Source organism: Pezoporus wallicus, unplaced genomic scaffold (assembly GCF_028554395.1).
Source record: "Pezoporus wallicus isolate ANWC-B61680 ecotype Strahan unplaced genomic scaffold, APGP_CSIRO_Pwel_v1 scaffold_3294, whole genome shotgun sequence".
Lineage (NCBI taxonomy): Eukaryota > Metazoa > Chordata > Aves > Psittaciformes > Psittacidae > Pezoporus > Pezoporus wallicus.
Window position 1 is genome coordinate 13,617,989 of NW_026635478.1, and position 25,606 is coordinate 13,643,594.

General features: G+C 45.9%; 1 protein-coding gene across 1 annotated transcript in view; it reads right to left on the reverse strand.

Annotated features, from left to right (window-relative positions):
• The window catches only part of FRAS1 (Fraser extracellular matrix complex subunit 1), a 157,546-nt gene that overhangs the window by 6,604 nt on the left and 125,336 nt on the right, over nt 1-25,606 (reverse strand). The window contains exons 35-65 of the mRNA XM_057431162.1: nt 25,313-25,444; nt 24,735-24,860; nt 23,806-24,053; nt 22,236-22,384; nt 21,808-21,970; nt 20,915-21,050; nt 19,664-19,860; nt 19,124-19,274; nt 18,192-18,455; nt 17,889-18,077; nt 17,364-17,483; nt 16,775-16,954; nt 15,130-15,254; nt 14,470-14,610; nt 13,528-13,755; nt 13,136-13,249; nt 11,755-11,905; nt 11,106-11,265; nt 10,019-10,181; nt 9,329-9,575; nt 8,281-8,625; nt 7,823-7,983; nt 7,314-7,461; nt 6,459-6,664; nt 5,864-6,020; nt 4,761-4,961; nt 3,269-3,456; nt 2,807-3,082; nt 1,995-2,227; nt 1,518-1,678; nt 541-755 (exon numbers count right to left, since the gene is read on the reverse strand). Of these exons, the coding sequence (XP_057287145.1) occupies nt 541-755; nt 1,518-1,678; nt 1,995-2,227; nt 2,807-3,082; nt 3,269-3,456; nt 4,761-4,961; nt 5,864-6,020; nt 6,459-6,664; nt 7,314-7,461; nt 7,823-7,983; nt 8,281-8,625; nt 9,329-9,575; nt 10,019-10,181; nt 11,106-11,265; nt 11,755-11,905; nt 13,136-13,249; nt 13,528-13,755; nt 14,470-14,610; nt 15,130-15,254; nt 16,775-16,954; nt 17,364-17,483; nt 17,889-18,077; nt 18,192-18,455; nt 19,124-19,274; nt 19,664-19,860; nt 20,915-21,050; nt 21,808-21,970; nt 22,236-22,384; nt 23,806-24,053; nt 24,735-24,860; nt 25,313-25,444 (5,675 nt within the window). The remainder of the gene's footprint in view (nt 1-540; nt 756-1,517; nt 1,679-1,994; nt 2,228-2,806; nt 3,083-3,268; nt 3,457-4,760; nt 4,962-5,863; nt 6,021-6,458; nt 6,665-7,313; nt 7,462-7,822; nt 7,984-8,280; nt 8,626-9,328; nt 9,576-10,018; nt 10,182-11,105; nt 11,266-11,754; nt 11,906-13,135; nt 13,250-13,527; nt 13,756-14,469; nt 14,611-15,129; nt 15,255-16,774; nt 16,955-17,363; nt 17,484-17,888; nt 18,078-18,191; nt 18,456-19,123; nt 19,275-19,663; nt 19,861-20,914; nt 21,051-21,807; nt 21,971-22,235; nt 22,385-23,805; nt 24,054-24,734; nt 24,861-25,312; nt 25,445-25,606) is intronic.

The window sequence follows — 25,606 nt, forward strand, 5'->3', positions numbered from 1 at the left end:
AAGAACAGAATGAAGATTCACTAGAGTGGGATGTACATGTATAATCAATCCATGAGAGGGCAGTGAGATACTTCAAGTAGTAAAAGTCACTGTTTTCTAGAGGAACATTTTGGGCTTTTCATACGCCAGTCAGTTAATTAAGAAATGACTTTAAAATTCCCATGACTTCGCTCCACTGCAGAGTATGAACTAATGTGCCTCTGCTCTGGTTCTTTGATCTTCTGGCTAAGAATATAGCCCAAATTGTAATAGAGTAGAGCACAGCTGAGAATGTTTTGTATTTCCAGTACATCCTTATACTTAAAAAAACATATTTTACTGGTACTCTGAAGATTAAAAGAATAAAACATACGTTACCCCAACAAAAGTAAATGACTTAAGTACATTTTGCAAAGCACCATTCTTTTCTAGGGAAAAGGGGGAAAAAGCCATGCTCTAGCTCTACAGAGCAGCAAATACACAAGAACACAAAGTGGCGCTTCACCTAAAAATTGAGCAGGATGTGGATTATGTGGAAGAATTTTGGATAAAGCATCTTACCTGGAAGTCAGCGGTGACAGAGCCTCCACAGACGTCAATTAATTCAGTCATGTCGTAATAAGCATCAAAAGTCCAGATGCAGCTCTTGAGATTGAGGTGCTTATAGAGCTGGATGGTCTTTGGCTCCCTCACCGTGGGGTCAAACTGGTAAGGGCGGTCATAGCCAGGCCCAAGAACAATGCTGTCATAGGTCACTTCATCCAGAAACCCTGCCTCTGGGATTAACAGACATTGGGACACTGATCACTTCAGACTTCAAAGAGGCTGAGGCCCATTTTCACTCTCAAATCACATTATTGACTTTTATTGTATTAGGGATTTAACAGGCTCCTCTTTCTTCATAATCCTAGAGGTCACACTAAACATACACAGGTCTTCACAGGGGAAAACGTTATAGGAATGGGACAAGACTCCTAAAACCCAAATTTATGAACCTATTAATTAAAGGCTGAAGTTAAACCTTAAGAAATGCAGAACTCAATTCAACTGAGTATGAACTGATAAGAATGAAGCACAACGACCCCCTGCCCAGCACGGACCACATTGCCCTGAGTGTCAGAGACACTAACTGCCTTTTTTTCTTCATTTCTGGCATTTACTTCAGGAGTGAATTTGCTTTTGCTGCTTCTTTTTGCCATGTGGACGCCTCAGTGACACACACAGTGATCTACTTCCTCTGGATCTCTCTAACTGCATGAATATCACAAGACGGTTTTGTAAAGCAGAAAATCACCAGCACACTGTGAACCTACAGCCAGTGCAGCTTAACCCCATTATCTTTTAAACATTCCAGGCATCATATCTCATCTTCAGTGGGGCAACCCTGTTCCCTGCTGTTAGTTCAGGAAGATTAATTATGATTTACCCAATGTCAAGAGAGCCCAGGGGAAGACAAAACCTTCTTCTTATCTACATTTCTTTACTGGCTTCTTTGTAACTACCAACTTCAGAAAGCAAAGGCTGGCTTTAAGGATTACCTGAGATGCCTCTGAGGTCTCTAACAGTGACCAGATTTGAGCAGACATGCTGGTGCCTGTAGATAGACTCGGAGAGAAGGAAATGCAGATTGTGGAGTGGCAGAGTGGAGATGAGGGGCAGCATACCATCCTGATGGGGGATCTGCACCGAGATGTGGATTCTGGAACAAACAGTGGATGAGGCAGCAGAAAAAAAGCAGCAGAACAGCACAGACAAGGTGAGCCTGCTAGAAGTAGCCTGATACATAGTTTCATCTAGATTTCCCCAACTATATACATCTGCTCCTTAAGCTGTCCCACCAACTCCAGATTCCTGAGAGGAAGGGCACTCTCTCAGCAGGGTAGGGTTTGAGGAAGAAAGCAGGAGCACTACCCTGAGCACCTGAGCTGTTCAAGTGGGCACACTGCGTGGAGAGATGTGGTTTCAGACACACGTCCTCCTCTTGACCCAAGCTCTCCCCTTCTCCAGGCTCATACCTGTTGGGATGCTCCTTGTGCTTGACGTCCAAGTACTTCAGTGTGGCAATGAATGACTGTGCCTGGAAACCACGTGCTGTCCCTGCAACCACAGGAGTGTGACAAATGGCACTGTCTGTGCCTATGGTCACCACATTGCTTCTCAGGGGGGTCCCCACATGACCGGCTTTGTCCACAGCCTTGGCCACACAGCGCACATGGAATCGGCGACTGAAGTAAATGCTGTCCAGCACCTGCAGGGAACAAGAAGGGAGAAACATGCCTGTGGGTCAAGGACACCAGTATTGCAACATCCACTTGTGTAGCAAAATTACTCTGTCCTGGTGATCTAAGGCATCACAAAGGCAAGGTACACTCCAACTCAAGAGCACATACATGCCAATGTCTACTTGGCCACTTGGACATGCATCTTGTTACTATGCTGCAGCAGATGCTTGAGTATGTTGGATGCTTTACAACTTCCAAACTCTGCCCACAGAGTGAAGGAAGGGGAAGAAAGAGCCTAAGCTGTTAAGATCTGCCAGGCTCCATCCATCTCCTGCCACCAGGTATTTACTGAAGTGTCCAAGTGCTCACAGCCACCTCCCATGTCAACAGAAGTGGTTCTTTCAGCAAGCTTAGTGAAGAACAGTGCTAAATTTTCTGAAGCAGAAATTAAAAATAATCCCTAAAGAAGCATGCAGATGTCTCATGCCAATTCCCAAGTCTAAGGATATTTTAGATTTTAACCTCTGTGTAACTAAAATGTGCACTACTAGCTAAAAGATGCCATGGGCTCTTGCAGCTTTGCCATGTCGGTACCTCCCACGTACCTTATGGTTGACGCTAGTGAATGGTGTGCTGTCAGTGATGGTTTCAAAAGGTGACCTGGCTCCGTTCCCATCCGTGGGGGTTGCTACTTCCCAGCTGAACAGTATTGAGGACTGGTTGATCCCAGCCTCACTGCAGCGTTCCCTCATGATGGCATACTTGGGGAAGCGAGGGTCACAAGGAGTGACACAAATGAGTGGGTAGCCCGGGGAAGGGGATTTCTTAGCGCCATCCTTGGTCACTTCTTCCACCCGGTCGTAATCAGCCAGGGTGACGACCTGTACAGATGCAAGACAGCAGCATTCACTTGAGGCTGAGGGGAGAGACAGAAGAGGCAATCCTTCCCACACACTCCAACCCTGCCACATCATTGCAGCTCTTAATTTTATTTCAGACACCCCACTGAGGTTTTCAGTCTGTACTCAAAGGGTACTAAATCACACCCACTGCAACAGGCAACTTACAACAGGAGATGCTGGTAGAATCAGGCTCCCTGCTGCCTCCTGGTCCAAAATAGTCACTATTGCAGTGCTGGTATCTCCAAGAACAGCTTCCACTGGATCATCTGGACCCAGCACCAGAGAAAAGGACTCATGCCACTCCCGGTCTTCATTGGACATGATCTCCACCTTAAACATGATGTGGTTCATGCCTGTGAGAGGAAATGCCAGAGAAGCAGAGGGAATTCCATTCATCATCAAATACTGCTCTGAAGTTCTCATAAAAAAGCTGCACAGCTGGTCTAGGCTATGACCACTGAAACTTTATGATAAAATATGCATTATAAATTTTATTTCCACTCATTGCTACTAATAATTTAGCCTTGTTCCCACAGGAGTCTACTCCATACATAAAACTCCAGCTATGACAACTGAGCCAATTGATGAGGTGATAGATTTACTAGCAGATGCCATCTAAGGATTAATAATGCCTGTCTTGCATTAGCTGTCTGTAGTAAAAATCTATGATCCAAAGTACATTCCCACCACTGCTGTAAGCATCTCTGCTGTATATCACATCAGTATGCAGAACTGTTTGGTGAGGGCTTCTCAGTCAAGCAGCATGGTCTGAGCTGTTGCACTGGATCCTGAAAATTCTCTGCTAAGCCTTACATTCTCTGAGGACCACTTTACTCTCAGCAGCCAGATGCTAGTGCTTCTTCCTCTGTCCTGGTCACCTGTCATTTAACAGTTCAGCCTTTTTGCATAACAGAATTATAGCCACAGCAGAGTGTAAGGCTGCAGCCCAGAAGAGTCACGCTTTAGAAAAGACCACAGAGTAAGTCTCTGTAGTACATTTCAAATAAATAAAAAAAAAACCCAGAACAAAAACCCCAAACAAACCAAACTCCAGATCCTTCTCATCCAGTGGAACCTTCCAAAAGGATGAAATGTACACAAGAGGAAACACTGCAAGCTTTGGGATGGCCTTCCCATTTTTTCAAGTGACATTAATTCTAGGATGCAGAAAGTCTCAATAAAGCACTCATCACCTACAAGCTTTCATTCCCTCCTTCTTTTCATTGTTTGGGCAGCTTGGCACTTTGCTCATCAAGCAGAGAGGGCTGAAGCTTAGAACACCACTGTGTTTGAACCGAGAATGATCAGGCACCCAGAAGGGGAGAGAGGAAAGGACATGTCTAATGTAAGGAAAAGGGAAGTCTTGCGCCCCACCTGTAACACACTGAATAGGTGTCTCTTCCCACAGAGACTGTGATGAGCCCAAGATCAAACCCAAATCAAATCTAAATCCCGAAATCTAAGGGTATATTATGCCTTCTTACAGCTAATGCAGTTCACTGGGAGCAGTTAGATCTCTGCTGTGTTGCAAACCTCATGCAAGAAGTGGCTTTTTCCACATCTCCTGAATGTTTCCCTTCAATGCTCCTTTCTGATAGACACAAAATGGCACTGGTCATTGCCACCACCTCTGATCTTCCCTCCAAGAACCCTTTACCTGGGCTAAATTTGAGCATTCGACTCTTGGGATAGTAATCCACTCCGGCCTGAGCTGAGCCATCGCGGGTGCTGCAGCGGACTTTGGAAGTCCTGTTTTGATCCCCTCTCCGGACCACTTTGATATTTAGAACAGCAACACCCTCCGGGCCAGGCGGCTCCCGTACTTGGTACGAAGCTTCTTCGAACTCAATGGTGGGTGCTACAGAAACAGCAGTGAAGAAAAAGTCCTGTGTTGTTTGCATACCATCTGACTGTTATGCCTGATGAAAGGCATTCAGCAACTGGAGTGAGCTAAGCTCAGCCCCTTTTAGACTCTTATCTACACATCAACTGAAAGAGGGTAGATTTAGATTAGACATTGGGAAGAAATTCTCCCCTGTGAGGGTGGTGACACACTGGCAGAGGTTGCAGAGAGATGTTGTGGCTGCCCCAACCCTGGCAGTGTTCAAGGCCAGGTTGGATGCGGCTCGAAGCAATCTGGTCTAGTGGAAGGTGTCCATGGCAGGTGGGGTGGAACTAGATGAGCTTTAATGTCCCTTCCAACCCAAACCAGTCTGTGATTCTATAATCTATCTTCAGATCAACAGGCTCTTTAAAGCAGAGGTCAATACTGCAGCTCTAAGGGTTGGATGTGAATTAGGGCAAGGAGTGGGGCGAAACCCAACATAGCTATTGGATGGCAAATGATTCTCCCATCCCCTGCCTCCTACTGAACCACACACCCTCAAATCCATGCCACACAATGGTGTTACAGCCCCCACTGGCAGTCACACCAGAGGGACCTGGCATCTCCCTTCTTCTCAGCAGATCTCTCCAGGCTGTGACACTGTGGAGGGAAGGCAACAGCACAGCAACTCCCTGTGAAAATGCACGGGAATAAGGAAAAGGACAAACGGTGGGTTCAAGCCACAGTTATTCCATCCCTCCCTTAAGACCAGTGCACAAAGCCACCATGCTGGTGACCTGCACACAGAGCTGTGGCCGTGTGACTGAAGGCATTCACGTGTGCTAAACTAAACTGCAAACTGTTGAGACTGTGCCAACTACCTTGGAACTGCATCCTACATAACAGCTACATCTTTGCTGAGCATCCTTGCTTACCATCTTCATCATTGGTGACTGTTACAGTTGCCATGTCCATCTTCCCAACCCTAGCTCCACTCCAATGGTTTCCAAGTGGGCTACCAAGATAGACATGGAACTGCTCTTCTGGCTCAAAGGCAGAGTCATCACTGATATAAACACTGCAGTTCTTCACCTAAACCCAAGCAAGCAGGAGAAAACAGCAAATATTCATAAATCCAATGAAGCCACTTAAAGGCCACACTGTGCTTAACTATCTAGGGTTTAATACCCAAGTACTGTCAATCCTGGAAGCTGCCACTTCAGTGTGGACAAAGGACACTGTTACATGATGAGACACAGCATGGAATACACCTACCTCCACAAACTGAGAGCTCTCTGCTAAAACAATCCAGAGTCCTACTGACACAGATGGTTTGCATTTCACATTTTAACCAGTTTTATCATGAAACAAACATCTTCAGAGTTATGTTGTATTTGTGACTTTAAGGATCTATGAAACCAGCATGGACAGCCTCTGTGAGCTCCCTTTGACAACGCAGAGTTGAAGGGGAGATCTGAACCCCTCCCACCAATGGTTCTTCATTCCCCCTATAAGCCACATTCAACTCACCTTCTCCCCTTTCAAGAAAGTGATGCGAGACTCCTCTGCATTTCTCCTCTCTGCAAAGTCCTCCATGACCTCTGCTGTCTGGCTCTGGGTGTAGCACCTGACGGAGGACTCATAGCTCAGGTCCCCGGTGCGGAAGATGGGGATGTGCAGAGTACCCTCCTTCTCCTTCACCATGTATGTATCCTTGGTGAACTGCATGCTTGGTACTGCAGGAGGTAATAAAAAGAGTCAAGCAGCATTGAAGCTCCACAGAGAGACAGGAACTAATCAAGGCACATACACCCTGGGAGAACTGCTGCATGGAGTGAGGAAGGGATTATATTGGAACTCAGTACTGGAATGGATGCTCTGCCTCAAAGCATTATCCTACTGTTTGTGGACAGATACAGAACAAGTATCTTGCAGCCAACAGGGCAGACCTCAACAAAAGATACAAAGAAATGATTACAGACTGCTACAAAGTTAGATTATACAGTGTGTGCTTTCCTTAGGCAGGCAAACATGAGAGACACTGAAATACAAGAAAAACTAAACAAGCAGTGAGACTTTCTCCCATAGTAAGGGGGACTTTAGCTCACAGAAACCATGAAACAAGGACTGAGCTCTGAGCAGAGGAGGCAACGCTGAAAGTGAGGGAATGCTACAGGGAAATTCATTCTGTGTTTCTGAAGACTCCAAGCTCCTGTGGGCAGTGAAGCACGGAAGAAAACAGAGCAGCCACATGGAATAAGAGGATCCCAGGAAAATAGGCTATTCTAGCCTATAAATAATGTAACTTGGACGAGCTTCCTGCTGCATGGAACTGTTAAGGAAGAGGCCAGGATGGGCTGGACAGAGCTGCCATGAATAACTCACCATCCTGGAAGATGTCATTAATGGCCACGATGGCTTGGAATGGCTTTGTCAGCTCAGCTCCATGGGGTGAGCTGAGATAAACCACGAATGTCTCCAGCCCTTCTATCACGGGGTACTGTGCATCATCCAGGATTGTCAGAATGCAGAACTAGAAGGAAAGCAGAGATGCAAAACTTTCATCTTTCCCAGCACTCACATTTGGGTGTCTAATATAAAGTTATTATGTCAGGTCCTTCCTGAATTCATTTATCACTGGAAACAATGTTCAAGATAAATCTGGCATATCGTTTTGGAGATTAGGCAGCCATCTTCATCCTGGGAGAGGTGGCCTGACTGTATCTTCTCTGTCTGAAGCACTGATCAGATGTGAGTCTGGGCCTAGCAGATTTATTAACAATCCTCAAGTGGCCCTGAGAGGATTTTCAAAACAGGCAAATGGCAGTGACGTAAACAAGAGAGAAGTGTCACCAGACAGAGCAGACTCATCAGGAGTGGCTCTGGCTCCTCACCTCTTCTGTCTCGCCGGGCCCGAACTCTATTTTCCTGGAGCTGGGGACATAATCGATTCCTGGGCTGGCAGACGGAGGGTCTGACGCCCGAGTGGCACACCACACTGAGACAGGGTTTGAGAGATCAGGTCCCTGCCGGAGGACTGGAATCTCAATGTTTCCTGCATCACCAGTTACACACGAGAGAGAACCAAGTGAGAAAGCAGGCACATACCACAAACCCACTCCCTTCCCTTCAGCATGCCCTTCTCCCCTCACCACTGCTCCTGCACCCAGCACAGGCTATTGCAGAGAACAACCCCCAGCAGTCCCCACGAGTGCAGAGGGAAGAGCAGAAACCTTCAGCAGATCTTTCACAATTCTGCTGCTGTGCCCTAAATTGCTCCTTCTATCACGCTTCCTGAAAGCATGCTTTGATGGTAAGCAACCCAGTGAGCTTGTCTAGCAGCACTCTTCACCTGCAGCCTCACTGACGGTGAAAGTAGCATTCCCCAGGGACACTGTGGAGGCATCATTGGGACCACTGATGAAGACAGTGGCTGAAGCCCGGCTGCCAACACGTGCATTATCTGAGGGCTCAGCCAACACAATCTCAAACTCCTCTTCTTCTTCATATTCACTGTCATCAATCAGCGTGATGTCACATGTCATGACAGTGACACCCGGACCGAAAACAATGCGGCTGTCATCTGCCATCCCTCGGGACTTGAAGTCAGAGCCAGATTCCAGCATATGAAGGCTGCTTCCCTTGGCTGATCTGGGGACAGTGTAGCACAGAGCAGACACTGTGCTGCTGGTATCCCCTAAGACGCAAAAGAAAAAAACCCATAACTCTATGGAAATACTTTTACTCTATTTGGTGGACATACCATTCAAGTAAAGCAGCATTCAGATACGAGGGTGAGGAGTTAAGAATACCACCATCCCTGCTCCTAAACCGGCATAAAAGCTGGTTTAGGTCTGACTTCCAGGCATACTCCAAATCTGCACTCTGGTTACCATGATCAGGAACTGGGGGTGGCACTTACTTATTAAAGAATACAGAGAAGCAGCAAATAAATATAAGGGTTTTCTCCTGCTCATGCTGGGAGGAGAAATGAATCCAAAAGTAAGGAGCTTGAACTGCACTGGTAAATCTTACAGCAGAACTTGGAAAGAAAACCAAACCATCTGCTCCCTGTTGTTGCTTGTCATTTCAGTTGCACCATAAAGGTACTTCCAAAAAATCAAAGAATCAACCCAAAATCAAACAAACAAATCCCAAGGAAGACCTCTTGTTTGGGGGGTCACTGTTATTTGCCTGCCAAAAGGAAACAGTTGTTTTCCTGAGCCTGGCAAAGGTACACACTGCAAAGACTCTTCAGCAGCTTTGCAGTAAAATCCCAGTCATGTGAGAAGAGACTGCAGGAGACAGGCACTGAACTGCTCCTGTGAAGTACAGAATTCAAGTCCAAGCTCTAGGCAGCCACATATACTTCACAGCCTGTCTGCACATGCTTGACCCACCTTTCCTTTCCACAGGAACAGAGAGAAACCCATCAGTCTCGCTGACATGGTACGTTTTCCTGTCAAACTGCAGGGTGGGCTCATCCTCTGTGTCCATGATAGTGACCGTGGCCCGGGTTATGTTCCCCAGCAGAGCATATGCTGGCATGCTGAGCTCCACAGCAAAGCTCTCCATGTTCTCAAAGACGTTATCATCATTAATGATGATGGTGCAGGCCTTGGTGTCCTCCCGCTCCTCAAACTGCACCTGGAAGGCAGCAAGTGGCCTGTTGTCTTTGGACTGGAGTCTGAAACTTGCTGTCCTTCCTCTCTCACCATTGCCTGAGCCACCGTCAGCATCAGACACTGACATTAAACATGGATAAATGGCTAGTGGAGGTCAAAGACAGCAGCAAATGTGGTGTATAGACCCCTACCCCTTCTGATCTCAGTCATAAATAGCCCTTTGCATGATCAGGAATGACATTCCTACTCAGGCAAGCCTGTAACATTTATGGCCTGTCAAAACATTCCTGCAAAGCGTATATGCCAACTTGAAAACTGAAGAAATAAAGAGACCTCTTCAGAAAGCAAATAAACCACCCATTTTAGAAAGGAAATACAGTCTCCTTTGGGTTTTTATCAGTTCTTTCATCCAAGTTGAATGGCATGCATGGTCAGACCTCCCCATTCCTGGTGTCCCCAGCCTACCTGCCCCGTGTACTCCACATAGTCATGCTCTCCCAGCTTTGAACCGGAGCTGGATGTGGCCGTTCCCTGCTCCGTGTGGCACAAGACAATCGCATACTGGTTGAGGTTACCAGCCCGCCTCACAGTGATGCTGACAGAGCCTGCGTTCTCTCTGACACTGTACCTGGAAACACACCATTGAATCACAGATTGGTTTGGTTGGAAGGGACCTTAAAGCCCATCTAGTTCCAAACCCCTGCCATGGGCAGGGACACCTTCCAATGACAAGGTTGCCCAAAGCCCGTCCAACTTGGTCTTGAACACTACCAGGGATGGAGCAGCCACAGCTTCCCTGGGCAACCTGTGCCAGGGCCTCACCACCCTCACAGGGAATAATTTCCCAATATCTAATCTAAAACTCCCCTATCAGGTTAAAACCATTTCCCCTTGTCCTATCCCTACTTGGCCTTGTCAAAAGCCTTTCTCCAGATTTCTTGTTGTCCCCTTTAGGCACTGGAACTGCTCTAAGGTCTCCCTGGAGCCTTCTCCTCTCCAGGGTGAACCAGCCCAGCTCCCTCAGCCTGTCTCCAGAGCAGAGATGCTCCAGCCTTTGATCATCTTCATGGCTCCTCTAGACTTGCTCAAGAAGGTCCACATCCTTCTTATGTTGCAGACCCCAGAGCTAGATGTAGGACTGCACAAGGGCTGTCACTGAAGTGGAGTAGAAGGGGAGAATCCCCTCCCTCGACCTGCTGGCCACACTCCTTTTGATGCAGCCCAGCATATCAAGCAGATACAAACAACAGGCTGGGGAGCAAGCCCTGTGTGTTTATGTTGCTACTGCATCACAGACTCAGGCTGGCTGTTGCCTCCATTAAAAATCCGAGGGGCACTAATCATGAGGGACTTGGGCAGACAGCAGCTATTCAGTGACCCTGCTCTACGGTTTAACACCCAGCAGGAGCTTCTCCTCTGATACACTGTGAAAAACACGCTGAGTTCCCACCTCCATACTGGAAGGTAGCTCACATATTACAGAGCTCAACCTGTCTCCCTCCAGATCAGACCTCATCCATCTGAAGAGTCTTGTAAACCCCAAACCATTTACCTGGTGTCCGTAAAGCTGAGGAGAGACCACTGGACATGGAAAATATTGCCACTGACCACATTGGGTTTGCTGTCCTTCACTAGGAACCGAAAGCTGTCCATGGTCTCCTGAACCTTCTCCTCATGCATCACATACCGAACGAGGCCCTGGTTCACCTCCTCTGTGGGAGGAGACATCCAATAAGCCAACCCAGAAATTCAGCAGCAGTTTATAGATGAGCAGTGTGGAGACATTCATCCATGCAGCCATAGGGACTAGGTTCTCCAAATGTCCTTTATGCTGCAGGACCTTTTCTAACTTTCTTAGTCCTACCTGTGGTACAAGCCTCCCTACAAGATGTGACAAGACATTCCTTGCCTAGTCTTCACCCATAATGACTCACACTTAAAAATAAGGTAAATTTAAAGTAACTTTGATGAAATGCAAGAAACATGGGTGTGCTAGAGGACACAGGTTGGCATCTGTACGAAATGACAGGATTCCTGGAATGGAGAGCAAAGTTCAATTCTTATTTTTGACACACCTTTGAGATTTGCCCCTTGTCTTGCCCCCTACCACCTTATCCCTGCACCCTCCAGTCACAAGCTATCTTGACAAATTGAAGCATTTGAAGGAAAAAAAGCAAAGTATACACAGCCCAACTCCATACCCTGTGTAAAGGTGGTCACAGTTGTTCCTGGCTTCAGCTTGTTCTCCACATGACCATTTCTGGGACCAGCTGTTATCTCATAGATCAGCTGTTTGTCATCTGTGTCAGGATCTGTTGTCAGTAATTCCTTCTTAGTGATTAGATTGGTTGCCTGGATGAAAGCCAAAACAAGAGAGTAAAACTCAGGAGATCCACCAGTGCAAATCTAACTGACTGCTCATCCAAAAAGCCCAATCATACCTCTTTCAAACAGGGAAAAGCTAAGGGATGTAAAAACACAGAGCAGCCTTGAAGAGACAGATGCCCCATGAGGTGTTTGACAGCACAGGAAGGACTCAAATTCTGCCTCACATCCAGTGTGTTTAATAAAAAAACCACTGTGGCTCCAAGAAAAGCAAATTCAGAACAAGCTGCCCAGCCCTATCTAGCTGGTGCTAAAAGCTATGGCAAATCTTTTGCTTTCACCTGGAAACCACTGCTCCACAAACTGTGCCGATGTTCAGGGGAAGCGTGGCTTTACAAAAAACCATTTACAAACAGCCTCAAGCTGAAGGATTCACTCAGGACAACTCATGCTGCTTTAGTGACCCTCTTTCCAATGACCTCACATGGATGTGCCTCAGTTTCACCACATTTTGCTTTCTCTTTATAAAGAAAACACCTTTAACTGTAGGAGAAAAGAGAGACCTGAACTGCCTGAGGCTGTAGGAGTGCTTTTTCTGAAGTCAGGAATTCGAGCTGATACATTTCTTAATACAATTTCTTACTACAGCATCTTACAACTATTTTTCCTGGGAAAACCAGAAGTATTTCTTTGCAGTTAATGCTTGGTCCTCAAAAACAAGCACAAGGGAGAATTTCCTGGGGTTTTGTTTGGACTTCAGCAAAACAATGGCATGTCACAGCAAGAAATCCCTATACTGTATCTCTTTGAAAGCCATGTATCTCTACCATGGCTGCTGTGTCACATAATCAAGACTTCTCTGCCATCAGCAAAGATGAAAACATACCCTGGGGAGAAGAGACAAGAGGAGATGGATGTGTCTGCCCAGGAAGGTGGGCAGGAGCTGTACTGCACTGCACAGCTCGTGCAAGAGCCAAGAAGAGCCAGGCTTGATGGTCTGGCTGATGAAAGGGAAGGAGATGGTCCAAGAAGCAATTTAGTCCACTGGAGCCATGCTTCCTGGCTTAGCTGATGGAGCTGCAGTGCAGGCATCCCTGCACACCTCTGACTTTTCCAAGACACTTCCTGGGCACAGAGGGACACCTGTTGTCTAGCACAAAAATAAAAATGCTGAAGGATCAGGATGTTCTCCTAGGAATCTTCTTCACCTGAAACAGCCCAAGAAACAATCTAAGCTGACCCCACACAGGCAGTTACCTTGCCATCCACATACTCCAGCCACTGCAAACCCAGGTTGGTGATGACCCTGGGTGTCCCATCATCCACAGACAGAACATCCACTTTGAAGCGCTGTGGTGATGCTGTAACAACCTGACAAAAGTTAGAGAGATGGCTGTTACTTTGGGAGCCAGAGCCTCATCCACCGTATTACCAGCTTTGCTCTTTTTAGCTCTGTTGGGATCAAGGTCCTGGGGTGAGTTTGCACACACAAAGGTTGGTAACCCAGGGAAGAAGTAAACGGCATCACACAACTGAGAATACTCAGCTTTCATTTTCAGTGGAGTGACAGCAGCTAAGTCTCCCCTGAGAGGAGGTAGCTTTCTACTAGTTACAGAAGGTCTTCCTCCCATTCCTTCTCCTCCCCTTACCTGCCTCCCTCCATCCTTCATAATGAAAAAGGGATTGGTCCCATCAGACACAGTGAAAGTGAAGCGATCCTTCAGCGAGTTGCTACCATCATGACTGTAGCTGATGCGATTCTGGTAGATGTCATCCATCGTGAAGGTGGTGGCTTGGTGATAATGCTGCCCATTGCTAGTGCGTTCGATCAGGCCATGCCGGGGAGACTGCACGACTGTGAATGTAATTGACTCAGCCTGCAACAAGCAGACAGAGTGGCAAAGCTGATGACATGACCCCAGGGCCAGGACACGCACATCCTTACACATCCAACAGACAACTCCTTGAACACAAAAGCAGCCCCCCATGCTGCAGCAATTCTAAGCAACTTGCCCCATGTCACTTCTGCCGGGGCTGGAAGCAGTGATAACCTCTGGGGAAGGATCTTTGGTTCCCAGCAATAACAAGCAGCCAGGAGCTCTCTTGCTGCAGGGAACTGCAGTGAGGTAGAGCCAACAACAGACCACTTAGCCTCTGGCCAGATCCAGGAGCAGGAAAAGGAAATGTCATTTTCCTCTGTGCTAGGCATAAACTCGGTGTCAAGGCTAGCCATAAGCTTGGTTCAAATCCACAATGTTCACGGAGGAGGCAGTACAGGGCAAGGATCACCTCTGATCACAACTTCTAAATGTTCCCTGTGCAGGTTTGCTGCTTATGTGTTTGAGAGACATCCCAGATGTCTTGAGCCAGGGCTTTGCTTTGCTTAAACACCAAACACTCATTCATCTATTTATATGCAAGCTGGACCTCCTACAAGCTGTTTCTTTGATGTTGTGATCAGACAGGGTATGATCACAGGGCGAGATGACACTCCCTATAACCTTCCTCTTTGAACACAAGCCCATTTTTCTGATAGCCCAGATGGGCAGCAGAAGAGGGGAGGGAGGAGGCAAGGGGGAGTCCCGCCTTACCTCTGTGTCAGCATCTGTTGCTTTAAGCTCAAACTCTGTGATGGTTTTTCTCAAACCTTCCTGAACTGTCATCCCAAGGCTTTGCACTATGGGTAAGGAGTCATCCACAGGGCTTATGGTGATGTCAAATGTCTGGCTTACCTGGAACAGAAGGAAAAGCTTCTCTTGACGAATTCAGTCTGCCAAGAGGGCAACTCCATTAAAATAGTAATGCTTTAAGGAGACCATGGTCATCCAGAGTTTGGGTCACATTGTTCCAGCCTTGTTTAGGGAGTGAATATGAGCTTCTAAGGTCAGCTCACATGAACATGACCTCTTCTACTCCTTCCCACTAAATCACTGCACTGGATCAAAGCAGAGCTCCAGGAGCAGTTGGTAAGCAGATGAAAACCAGACACTGAAATCTTGGTAAACCAATCTCATGAGGCTACATGCCCCTTACCTTCACAGGGCTTGCTTCCTTCCCTGTGAGATCTCTCATAGCCGGAGAAGTAAGAGCATCCAATGCTGCTGACTGACAAGCCCGTGTGTGGCTTGTTTCATTTCCCTTGTCATGCATAACTGTCACTCTCAAACATGCAAGAGGAAAACTGAGTCCTATCACATTGTACAGAATCACTACCCTGCTCTGACTCAGGTTAAGAAACATGCCGGACTTACCTCATTTGTTCCATCAGACACAGAAAAGGTGAATGCATCTGTATGCTTTTCAGTGTCACTGGTGTGGACATACCGGATGCTGCGAGAGGCCAAGTCTGCCTGGCTGAAGGAAATAATTCTTGTCCCTAGAAAAAAAACAGTAGGGGAAAACATGCGATACAGAGAGAAGCAAGGGGAAATATAGGGTGCTGGACATATCTAGCCATAAGCACTCAGTCTTGGCTTGTTCTGCTCCAATTCAGGCTGTACCAACAACAATAAAAACCCTGACAAAAAGTTTTTCACTACTTTATGATGTTAAATAGCTACTGATGAGTACGGGCCATGCTACAAAAGGCACCAGGATCTGATATACAAAAATGAGCCAAAACTGGATGATTAACCAAGGTTTCCTCAGAGCTCATTAGCTTTAAAGGTCTGTGTTTTTGAATACTCCAGTACTCTCTCCTTAGGTTTAGGTCATTTAAATCATGAGAACAACCCTATCACAGTGTGTAACTGTATTTTTCTTAGTCCATCACCAACATGAAAAAGCACAGAAATCAGAATCATCACATTTTAAATAACAGGAGGAATAAAATCCTTAATCCAGCTCCTTAAGGTCTCTGAAGTACAAGATCCACTGTTTAGTTGGCAATTTAGCAAAAATATTCCAAGTTTTCAATTTTCTGTCAGCAGGGCATTACTTATTATAATTCCCATTCATTATTCCTACCCTTACAACGTGTTTGCCAGAGGACATCTTACACTGTGAGAAGATGTCACATACTAAAATCGAGTTCTACAAGGACTGTCTGCATCTTGAAAATACACAGCAGGTATTTCCACTTTAATCTCACATTAATGAGAAACACAATTCTAAAAAGAAATATAATATTAGATTATTACAATCTAAACCAGAAGAGCATATTATATGACAGAAATGCATACTAATACATCTGAGAGGGGCAGGACACTCATACTGTCAGTGGGCATAGAAGGCAACTCTAAAATTCAGATCACATTCGTAAGTAATTATTTTCTGAGTTTCTCAGGATTGATCAACCCCCCCTCCCTGAACTACCAGAACTCATTATCCACATATCCATCACACCACAATGTAGCTTCCTTTTTAACTCAGAGGTTAGTTCCCTTCCTCTCTCCAAAGCATAGCTGGGAAAAGAGGCTGGTGTTTGGGGATCAAGGGACATACAGGCCAAGAGGCGACAAAGCAAGTTGTCTGTCCTCCAAGATGAACTCTATTACTATGGACATTAGGGGATGAATTCTTTTGGGCATTGTACTATATCTGGTCACAGAAAAGGCTGAAGGTTTGCTTGTCATGCAGATGCAGCAACAGGTCCTGAAAGAGGAGATCCACACCGCAGCAAGCTCAACTCATTTGTGGAGTCCCCCAGGTAAGGTTAGCATTGGGCATAAACTGACCCAGGGGCTGAATAAACCTTCACGTGTGATCATCAGGATGCCTTGCCTCCACTCACCCTACTCTTCAACTCTGGGCTAATGACCATTTGATTTCTATCAGGAAAGGTAATTCTGTGCTGCTGCCTCTAGGCACATTTTTCCTGCAGTGAATCTTTAGGACTCTTAACTCCAGTGCTTTGCTACTCAGAGTACATAGTGAGCAAAATACTGCCTTCCTAACCTGGGGAGGCCACATGCTCCAGGTGCCCCAGCTGAGGCTGCTTGGTGAGCTTGTACTGGAGCTGTCTTGGCTCACTGTCCTGGTCCGTGGCAGAGAGCTGGAGGGTGGTGATCGTCTTAGCTGAGTTCTCATCCAAGACCAGCCCCTTGTTAGCGATGATAGAGGGGGGAAATCTGTCCTCTGAAAGGTTAAATACAAAACTGAGTTAGGAGACTGTCTTTTTCTTGGTGTTAATTCAAAATGCTCAAGCAAAAACAACATACACACAAACACTTCCCAGACTGGTTAATTCCAAAACAGGTACTTTGGGCCTTGGCATTAATCAACAGAACAGTAACACTGTAATGCATTAAAGACAATCCAGACAGTATGAAGATATGAAAGGGAATTTTTCTGCCTTTATCAGTGAGCCTATTAGAAGCCAAAGGACTAATCCTTACATCTGCAAACTCTCCCCATGCCCCAAACTTGAATTAATAACAAATAAAACCTCAAGAATTACATCTTAACTTGCAGTACATGTGGGATGGGAATCTTTGAAAGCCTGAGCTCTGCAGCAAAGAAAACATGACTTCAGCACGATCTTTACCTAATACACTAATATAAAAGACCTGGTCTGTCAGACTGTTGCCGTCTGCATCAATTACATCAAAGGTGAAGGCAAAATTTCCACCAGGATCCCCTTTCTTGTGACTGTACACCACTTGCCCTGGAGAGAAGGACAGGAGAAAAGAGGTGTTTATTACAGGCTGCATCGTTTAATTCTTAGGTTGGAACCATGCTGGCACATAAGCTGAGGGACTTGGAACTTGACAGAGATCCTGGATTTGGGTTTCACTGCTTCTGAGCTTTATTTTTTTTTTTTTTTTTCCTGCTGAGAGACACTTCTTAACACTTGTTTAATGATACATGTTTCTGCTCTAACACAACCACCTTACCTCTCCCATCCCTGCTTCAGGTCAACCTCCCCCTCACAGAAAGATCAGAGAATCACAGAATATCTCAAGTTGAAAGGGACCCATGGGGATCATCGAGTACAACTCCCTGCTCCTCACAGGACTATCTAAATCAGACACATATCACTTGCTGATTACCTAAAACCAAGTGCTCTCACCTTTATTTATATCAGCTTGGGTGAAACTTTTGACAGGTCCTTTCACAGAGATATGGACTGGATTATCAGTTTTGGTCAGCTGCAGATGGCCCATGCTGGGATCCCGCTTCATGACAAATCTAATCATTGTGTCATCTAAATAAATAGCTGCTGCTTTCAAGTGCTGATCTGTGAGGCGTGCTGCAGAGCCTGGACCACAGAAAAAAGTCCAAAACCAGTTTCAGCTAATCCAGCTAAGAAACTGGTTTAGACTGGACCATACAGCAATACCAAGCAACATCATTCTCCTCCCTTTCCCCATACCAGCTGGGAGCTGCAGGTTCCTGTTGACAGCTAACGTGGGTGGCTGCTTCTTCGGCAGCTCCATGGAGAACTCCAGCCTCCCCATCTGTGTGTAGAGACCATCCGTGATGGAGAAGCCAAACTCATCTGTTTGTGCTGCTGCTCCACTCTGAGTATAAACGATCAGCTCATCCAAAATGTCCTGGTAGGTGAAGGAGGAGCCCATGGACAGCACGTGTCCGTGCTCCGGGGGCTCCACAGCAGTCTGCCTCCTGCGAAGGTTACCTGACAAACAACAGATGGATGAAGGTTATGGGGAGTAGACATCCTGCTGGGGACTCAGTGCCAGCTCTCAATGGGATGTACACAACTGGACACAGCCTTACCAGAAAAACTGAAGGAAATTACCCGCTTATTGCTAAAACCTGTAAGAAGTTGGCTACACGCGTGAGATCCGAAAAAGGGTACAGCCCTCGCTAGTTGAACATGACACCAGCCTTCACTTGACACCCTGCCTTGCTTTGTCACTGCAGATAGATGCTGGTTGCCCAGGTCTTTGGAACTGAACCCCACAGAAGGAAATGGAGTAATAGGAAAAGGAACTTTCTAGGGAAATGCAGTCCCCCTTTCTCTTCTACAAAGAGTGAGGGACAAGTCTCAAAGAACAGGCCTGTTCTGAAGCATAATCTTTCTGTGGTTGCTGGTCCAAACACAGACTAAATGCGCTTTATGCAAATACATCAGGCTCCTTTCTCATATCAAGGCCAGGTTGGAAGGTCTTGGAGCAACCTGGTCTAGTGGAAGGTGTCCCTGCCCACAGCAGGGGGTTGCAACAATGAGCTTTAAGGTCCCTTCCAAGCCAAACCATTCTAGGATTCTATCACACACAAACATACAGACACTGATGCACAAAGACATACTCCCTCTCACACTGCCAGCTTGTCAGGACTTACCATGTTCAGGACTTCTGCTAACCATGATGACAAGCTCACTGTTCTGGGTGTCCAAGTCCTGCAGGTTGAAGGAGGTGTTGGTAATCACAACTGAGCCTTTGTCCACTCTGACAGGCTCCAGGACCATCTTTGGGGGTTCATCGTTCTGCCTCTGCATGGATCCCAGTCATAAAAGGGAATTAGTCAAGGGAAAAGACTGCTGCCCATCTGAATGAAGTACAAGCTTCCAAACTACAGTACTGGTACTGATATCCATTGCTGAGCTACACCAGTCTCTCCAAATTTATCCAGCATTATGGCTGCTTCTAAGAGGGAGGAGACACCAGAGAAATAAGCCCTGAGGAAGAGGCTGCAATGCACAACTACTGTCTCTCATCACAGGCAAATTAAGTGCCTGTACTAGGGCAAGGAAACTGAGAGGAGGATGGAAATCCCTTTTAATCCTCTCACCATGTATTACAAAGGTGTGAGCATGTAGTTTAAAAGCCATGTGTCTATGCAAAAGGAGAGGGCTCTGGAAGCCAGAGAGCAAAGGTGTACCTGAATTGTGATGTTCATGCTCTGCACCTCAGACTGGCTGAAGCCATCGCTTACATAAAAGCTGAAAACATCACTTGTTGGCTCAATGCTTTCATGGACACTCTGGAAGTAGTAAATGCTGTTCTCCAGAACATCCTGAAGGGAAAAGGATGCGTCTGTAGTCACAGCAGACTCACTCTGCGGGCCAAAATTCTCACCTGCAAATCAGAACACCAGTAGAGAAAGAATGTTCAATTCACTGATAAATTAAATGAAGCAGGATTAGGAGAAGAATGACACATTATGAAGGGTGCAGAAGGATGTTCATTCCTGTAACACGGCTTTCACACATCTTGTAACCTTTGTAGAAAGCAGCATCTACTGCATTAGTGTAGTCATTAGGGAAGCTGAAGTTTTATGAATAGTACAAGCAAGCCCACATCCCTGAATTACTCAGGCTTTTTTGAGAGATGAGGCAACAGGCAATGTGCCATTGGCCTCACCACAACCTCTACATCGAGCTTCACCTTGCAAAACTAAGTCTCATACACAAGAAAATCAGCCAGCTTTTGCATGTTCAAGGAGAGAGGCTCACCATAACCACAATGGCACAAACTGGAGTTCATTCACAGGACACTATCAGGAGGGATGATGTCTAATGGTTAGCAACCCATGCTCTCCAGAAGAAAGGTAATTGTTGTTATAACAAGCCACTGTGCTGGCCGTATGGTGATATTTTACAAGGGCAGGTTATGATTTAAGTAAAATGATACATTCCATTCCTGTTAGGACCACATACAGGATTAAGCGGACAAGTCTTCTGAATGAACATCTTCGGACAACATAGTATAAATCCTACCTTTTCTTGGTAATACAATGAGATAAAAGAATGTTACCAGCCATGCTCTGCCACAGCTCTCACAGCCTTAAAGCTTGCTGGACAGAGGAATTCAGCAAAGTTTGCTCTGTGCAACAAGGACAGCCAAATACATAAACAAATGTATTTTCATTTGAGAAGAGCCTTGAAAAGGCTCTTAATTTCCCAGTCTCATAGCATAGACCAGTCTTCAACAAATGAGAATTAGGAGGAAATGCTCCCCAGAGACAGTTTATCTTGTAATGCTGACCTTATGAGCTGCGAGGTGACAACCAGCTCTACAATGAGGAACTGCTGTGAGACAGAATAACACGTGCTTCAGCATGCTTCAGCATAGCAATGCCTATGTTCCCTTTAGTCAGCCAGAAGGAAGAAGAGACAGCCAAGTAGTTTACCTGTCTTAGTGTTTTCAATGTAGCCATACATAGGCAGAGTGATAACTTTGACCCTCAGGTCTTCCTTGGCAGCAGTATCATAATCAGCAGCTAAGTGTTGATGAGCCAGCAGTGGGACTCTGCCTCCCTCATCCACCTGGAAGGCAAAAGAATATAAAAACTACTTCCACACAACACATTGTGTTGTGTTGCAGGCAACACACAGCAATCCATGAGCAGAATAAGCCTGCCTCTATGGAACAGCCTTGCCCAGTCTTTGAAGTCCTGTCCTGCCCTCCCCTAGGTCTGTTAAGCATCAAACCAACTAGGAGGTAAGGTGGGATGTTAAGAACAAAGCCAGCCTGCCCCCCTCTGAGTGCTTTATCAGGGCAAGAAGAGAAGTGGCAGAGTCATGCTGACCTCCTGGAAGGTGAGATCTGCATTTCTTGTTGAGGAAAGCCTTTTGAAGGCAAGGGAAGGGGAATGCAAAGCTGAAAAAGAGGGATATGACTTCAAAAGGCTTTGATAAGGAGCATGAAATGCTGTGTACCAGTCCAAAGCACCAGATGTTTTCAAGACTTGTCTTCTGCTCATCTTTTACACACAAGCTGGTAAAATAAGGGATGAAAAATTAAACAGGACTAGGTCAGACTTGTTGCACTGATACCCACAAGACACTCTAGGGAGAGTCCAGCTCCTGACTAGAACAGATGTACGCAGCTGAGGTTCAGGGATGAAAGCATATTGTCAGCCTCCTCTGGCCTCCAAGGAATTTGTTAGCCCTTTGCACTCAGGATTGAATGGGCAACACCATGTTTTTTCAGTCATTTCCCCTCAGGCCAGGTACACTGGTCAATTCCTCACATTCTAAGACATTCTTGTCACTGTTTCTAGTACCCTGGGTAGCCACTTACCGTGATATGGTCAGCAAAAGCAATGAGTGATGGCATTGTCGGGGCAGATGTGATTGTGATGGTGAACATCTGTCTATCAAGCCGGTTGTTATCAGCATCAAAAACAACAAAGTGGAAGATGTCTGTAACTGGCTGATTGCTGGTCTCAAATGTGGTGGAGTAGCTGTGAAAGTCAGAGCACAATGTGGGTCAGGAAGTCTCACTGACAGTCAGGCAAATACATCTCATCCCTGCATTCAGAGGTGAATGCACACCTAACCTAATTCTGCATGCAGGAAATGCTTTCATTCATAATCTGATAGGATGCAAGAGCCAAGAAAAAACAAAAAAGTTATTTGATACACTAACATAATACAGCCAAGAAATCCCTATGGGAAGTCCACCAAGCTTTTAAACACATGGCTTGAAGGAGAAATGCTCTTTGATACCTGATCCTATGGTTGTTGATGTCTTCCATGGTGAAATTATAAACCTTGGAAAGCTCCTCATCATGAGAGCCTGACATGCGTAAGAGAGTGCCATATGCAGGCAGAGATATTAACTGGATTCTGATCTCTGAGTCAGGAGAATTGTTGTCCTAAACGTAAAGAAACAAACCAAATCAAAATGAGACAAGATGAACTTTTGTTTCCCACCACTAAAAATGCAAAGAGGGATAAAATGTTTTACAGAGGAATGTATCAAGCTAGCTGGGTCAGACCCACAGCTGGTGAATATTAAATGAAGCTCTATAGGTGAGAAAAGTCAACTGGGTTGACATGTTTAGAATCTACCACAAAATGTATTTTCATTTTCTCTCAGCTCAGAGAAATTTCTTTCTGTCTTTGGAGCACATCAACACAATCTCACAGACATTAACCTGATGATTTTGTTTTCAAATTACTTTACAATCCTAGTGGACTGGACCAATTATGTAATGTTATCCAGATACAGTGAGCCAAATTTTAGCTGATAGCTGGCACAGGGAGTAACCGTTGCTCACCATTGCCTCAGACAGAAACACAGAGCTAAGTTCAGTTCTAGTGAAGCTTAGTGTGGAGCAATGCTGCAAAAGCCAGATTTATGTTGAACTAAAAGCTGATTTTGACTCTTCTTAACTACATCAGGCACAACCATCTCTATGATACCCCAACTCAGATGTCATCTTTCTTCTGTAAGTTCTTGTTGGCTGCTTGAAAGATAAGACCCAAAAGCAGAAGTCATCTATATGTTCAGCATATGGGTCAGGACTGACATCTTTCCCCTGGTTGTTTTCTTACTCAGATTAAGCCTGAACAGCTCCCTTGTCAGCCCTCCATCTTAAGAGGAGAACAGGACTGATCCCTTAGAAAAAAACATTCATCTTACCCCCTGCAGTTCCCTAATCATCTCTGACAGCCACTACTGTAGGTCTCTCCAGCCTGCACTGCAATCTCTCCTCCCTAAGGGGAGCATATCTGCATATCTGAAATCCACTGCTCATGCATTTGCTGCTAAGTCATCTGCAAGGAGTAAAACACCTTTCTTCTGAATTTCACCAGTCAGATCAACTCCTGTATAACACGTAACTCCTGGAACCAACTCCAAGCTACCAAGGAGTGCAGCATCTTGGGTTCCTGAAACCTCCCACCTTCAAATTCATCCAGAAAAAGAACAGGGCAATTTCAGAAGGGGAATGTGGGAGATGAAATTTTCAAGGGATTATCGCTTAGCAAATCCATGAGCTTTATCAGCAAGTCTGACTGATACAAAAATCTGGGATTAACTCAGTTCTCATGGTTAGCACGGCAGTTCACCTCTGTTCCAGTCAAACACAGATAGCCTTAAAACCCTGTTGGATGAAAGAGTCTATTATCTCCTTTTTTGGCAGCAGTAGTCAGGACACAGTCAAAACTCGAGCTCTCTACCAAGAATCCACACTGATGGCAGAGTTGTGTGTGATGAAGGCTCCTTGCAAGGAGAAAGAAAGAGATAAGGGCTGGCAGCATTCACTAGGTTTAGAAATAGAGGAAAGCTTACAATATAAGCAAGGTGCAATCGAGAGAGAGTCACGGAGCTTTTACTAGCCACGGTGACTGCCAACAAGCAGCCTGGAGCCAGCTGTGGACCGTTGGTATCCAGCAGGGACACTTCCACCCTCAGCACTGTGGTCACTGTGGTGACACCATCCGTGACAGAGATCTCCATGCTGTCCTCTGTTGCTGATGAACCATCATGCACGTACTGCAGAGCATTTCGAGTGACATCCTCATAGGTGAAGGTGTCACCTTCCCAAAAGAAAAATGCACAAGTCAGAAAGGCTCTCTTCAGAACACCTATTTCAAATGACCTAGGGGCTCCAATTTAGCAAAGGACTTAATAATGTACTAAACTAGCAATTAATACTGTCCTTACAGGGATGTGAGTTATGAAGGCATTTATTAGTGGGCTCATGTACATGCAGGGCAGAGGAAAAGCTGGAACCTTCAGAGTTTCACAGATTCCCTTCAAAATTCCCAGGGAGTGCACAGCTCCTCCTCTCTTCCCAGCTGCTTTGTAAGCTCATGCCTGTCATAGCTAGATAAGGCTTCCCTCTCCACATCTTCTGTTTGCACTACTCTCCTACATCTAACATTCGTTCATCTGATCACGCACTGGATATAGCTGCCACCAAAATCAACATTAAAACTCTACAGGAGCTTTCGACTGCTGAATGACAACAGATTTACATGGACTTCTGTAGAAATGTTCACTAGATTACTTCAATTAATTACTTCATATATGGCTTACCATGTAAAACAAAAAAGCCTTTTGATTAGCAGCTGGTGACAGGCAGAGGATTCACACACTTACGGATGCAGCCCTATCTGCCAGAAGCATCTGTCCTGTCCTGGTCAACTAAAGCAGCTATGTGGACAGGCACACGCTGACCCCTCTCTGGTGCTGACAAAGACTTCTGCTCAACTCACCTGCTCCCATGTGCTCCTGCATGTCTGCACTGTACTTTAGCACAATGCCATGACGGGGAGGTTTTACCAGCTCAAAGAAAAGACCCTCGGGAGCTGTATCCGTGTCACTCACAGCTAGCTGTATCCCTGTGTTGGAGAAGAGAGTGCAATTTCAGCATCCTCAGGCACTACACTGGGAATATCCCTTAGGTTTTGTGATGTGCTCTTATGAATGGAAGGAAAAAACTGTAATTCAGTCAGTATGTGCAAATCAGAATAATTCTGGAGCTGCTCTAACCCAAGACCTTTCTGGTTTCATGGAAATAATTAGTCCCCTGATGATGCTCAGATCAGATGTATTGGAGAACTTACTGTTAGCATGGTTCATGAATGACAGCTCTGCAAAACCTTGGCTTATGAGACAGAAGTGCACAGTTTTCTCAGTGGTTGCTGCTACACCTGTACAAGCATGTCCTTAGCTACAACAGACAGAGGTGAGTGAGACCAAAACTCCACTCTGTTCCATTCATGTGGCCTCCTGGCAATAAACACTGTGCCTCAGGCTGAGCTCTGCACCCCATCCCTTGTGCCCTACTCACCAATGGTGGCTCTGCCCCCCTGGCTGACCTCCAGGAATGGAGCTGTGATCTGGAACACTGGAGGCTGCTGTTCCGTAGAGAGCAAATGAATGACAAACACCATCTCCGGGGTTGTGTGCTCTCCATCAGACACTAGACACAGACAAAACCCACACCTGAATGTAGGGATATGTTTTCAGGCGCACACCTGGAAAATTCACCCTTCTGTACAAAACCACCATCTTGACTTCTCTCCCACCTTCACTACACCTCTAAGGACATAAACACACAGTTCACGCCTGACAAGAGTATTTA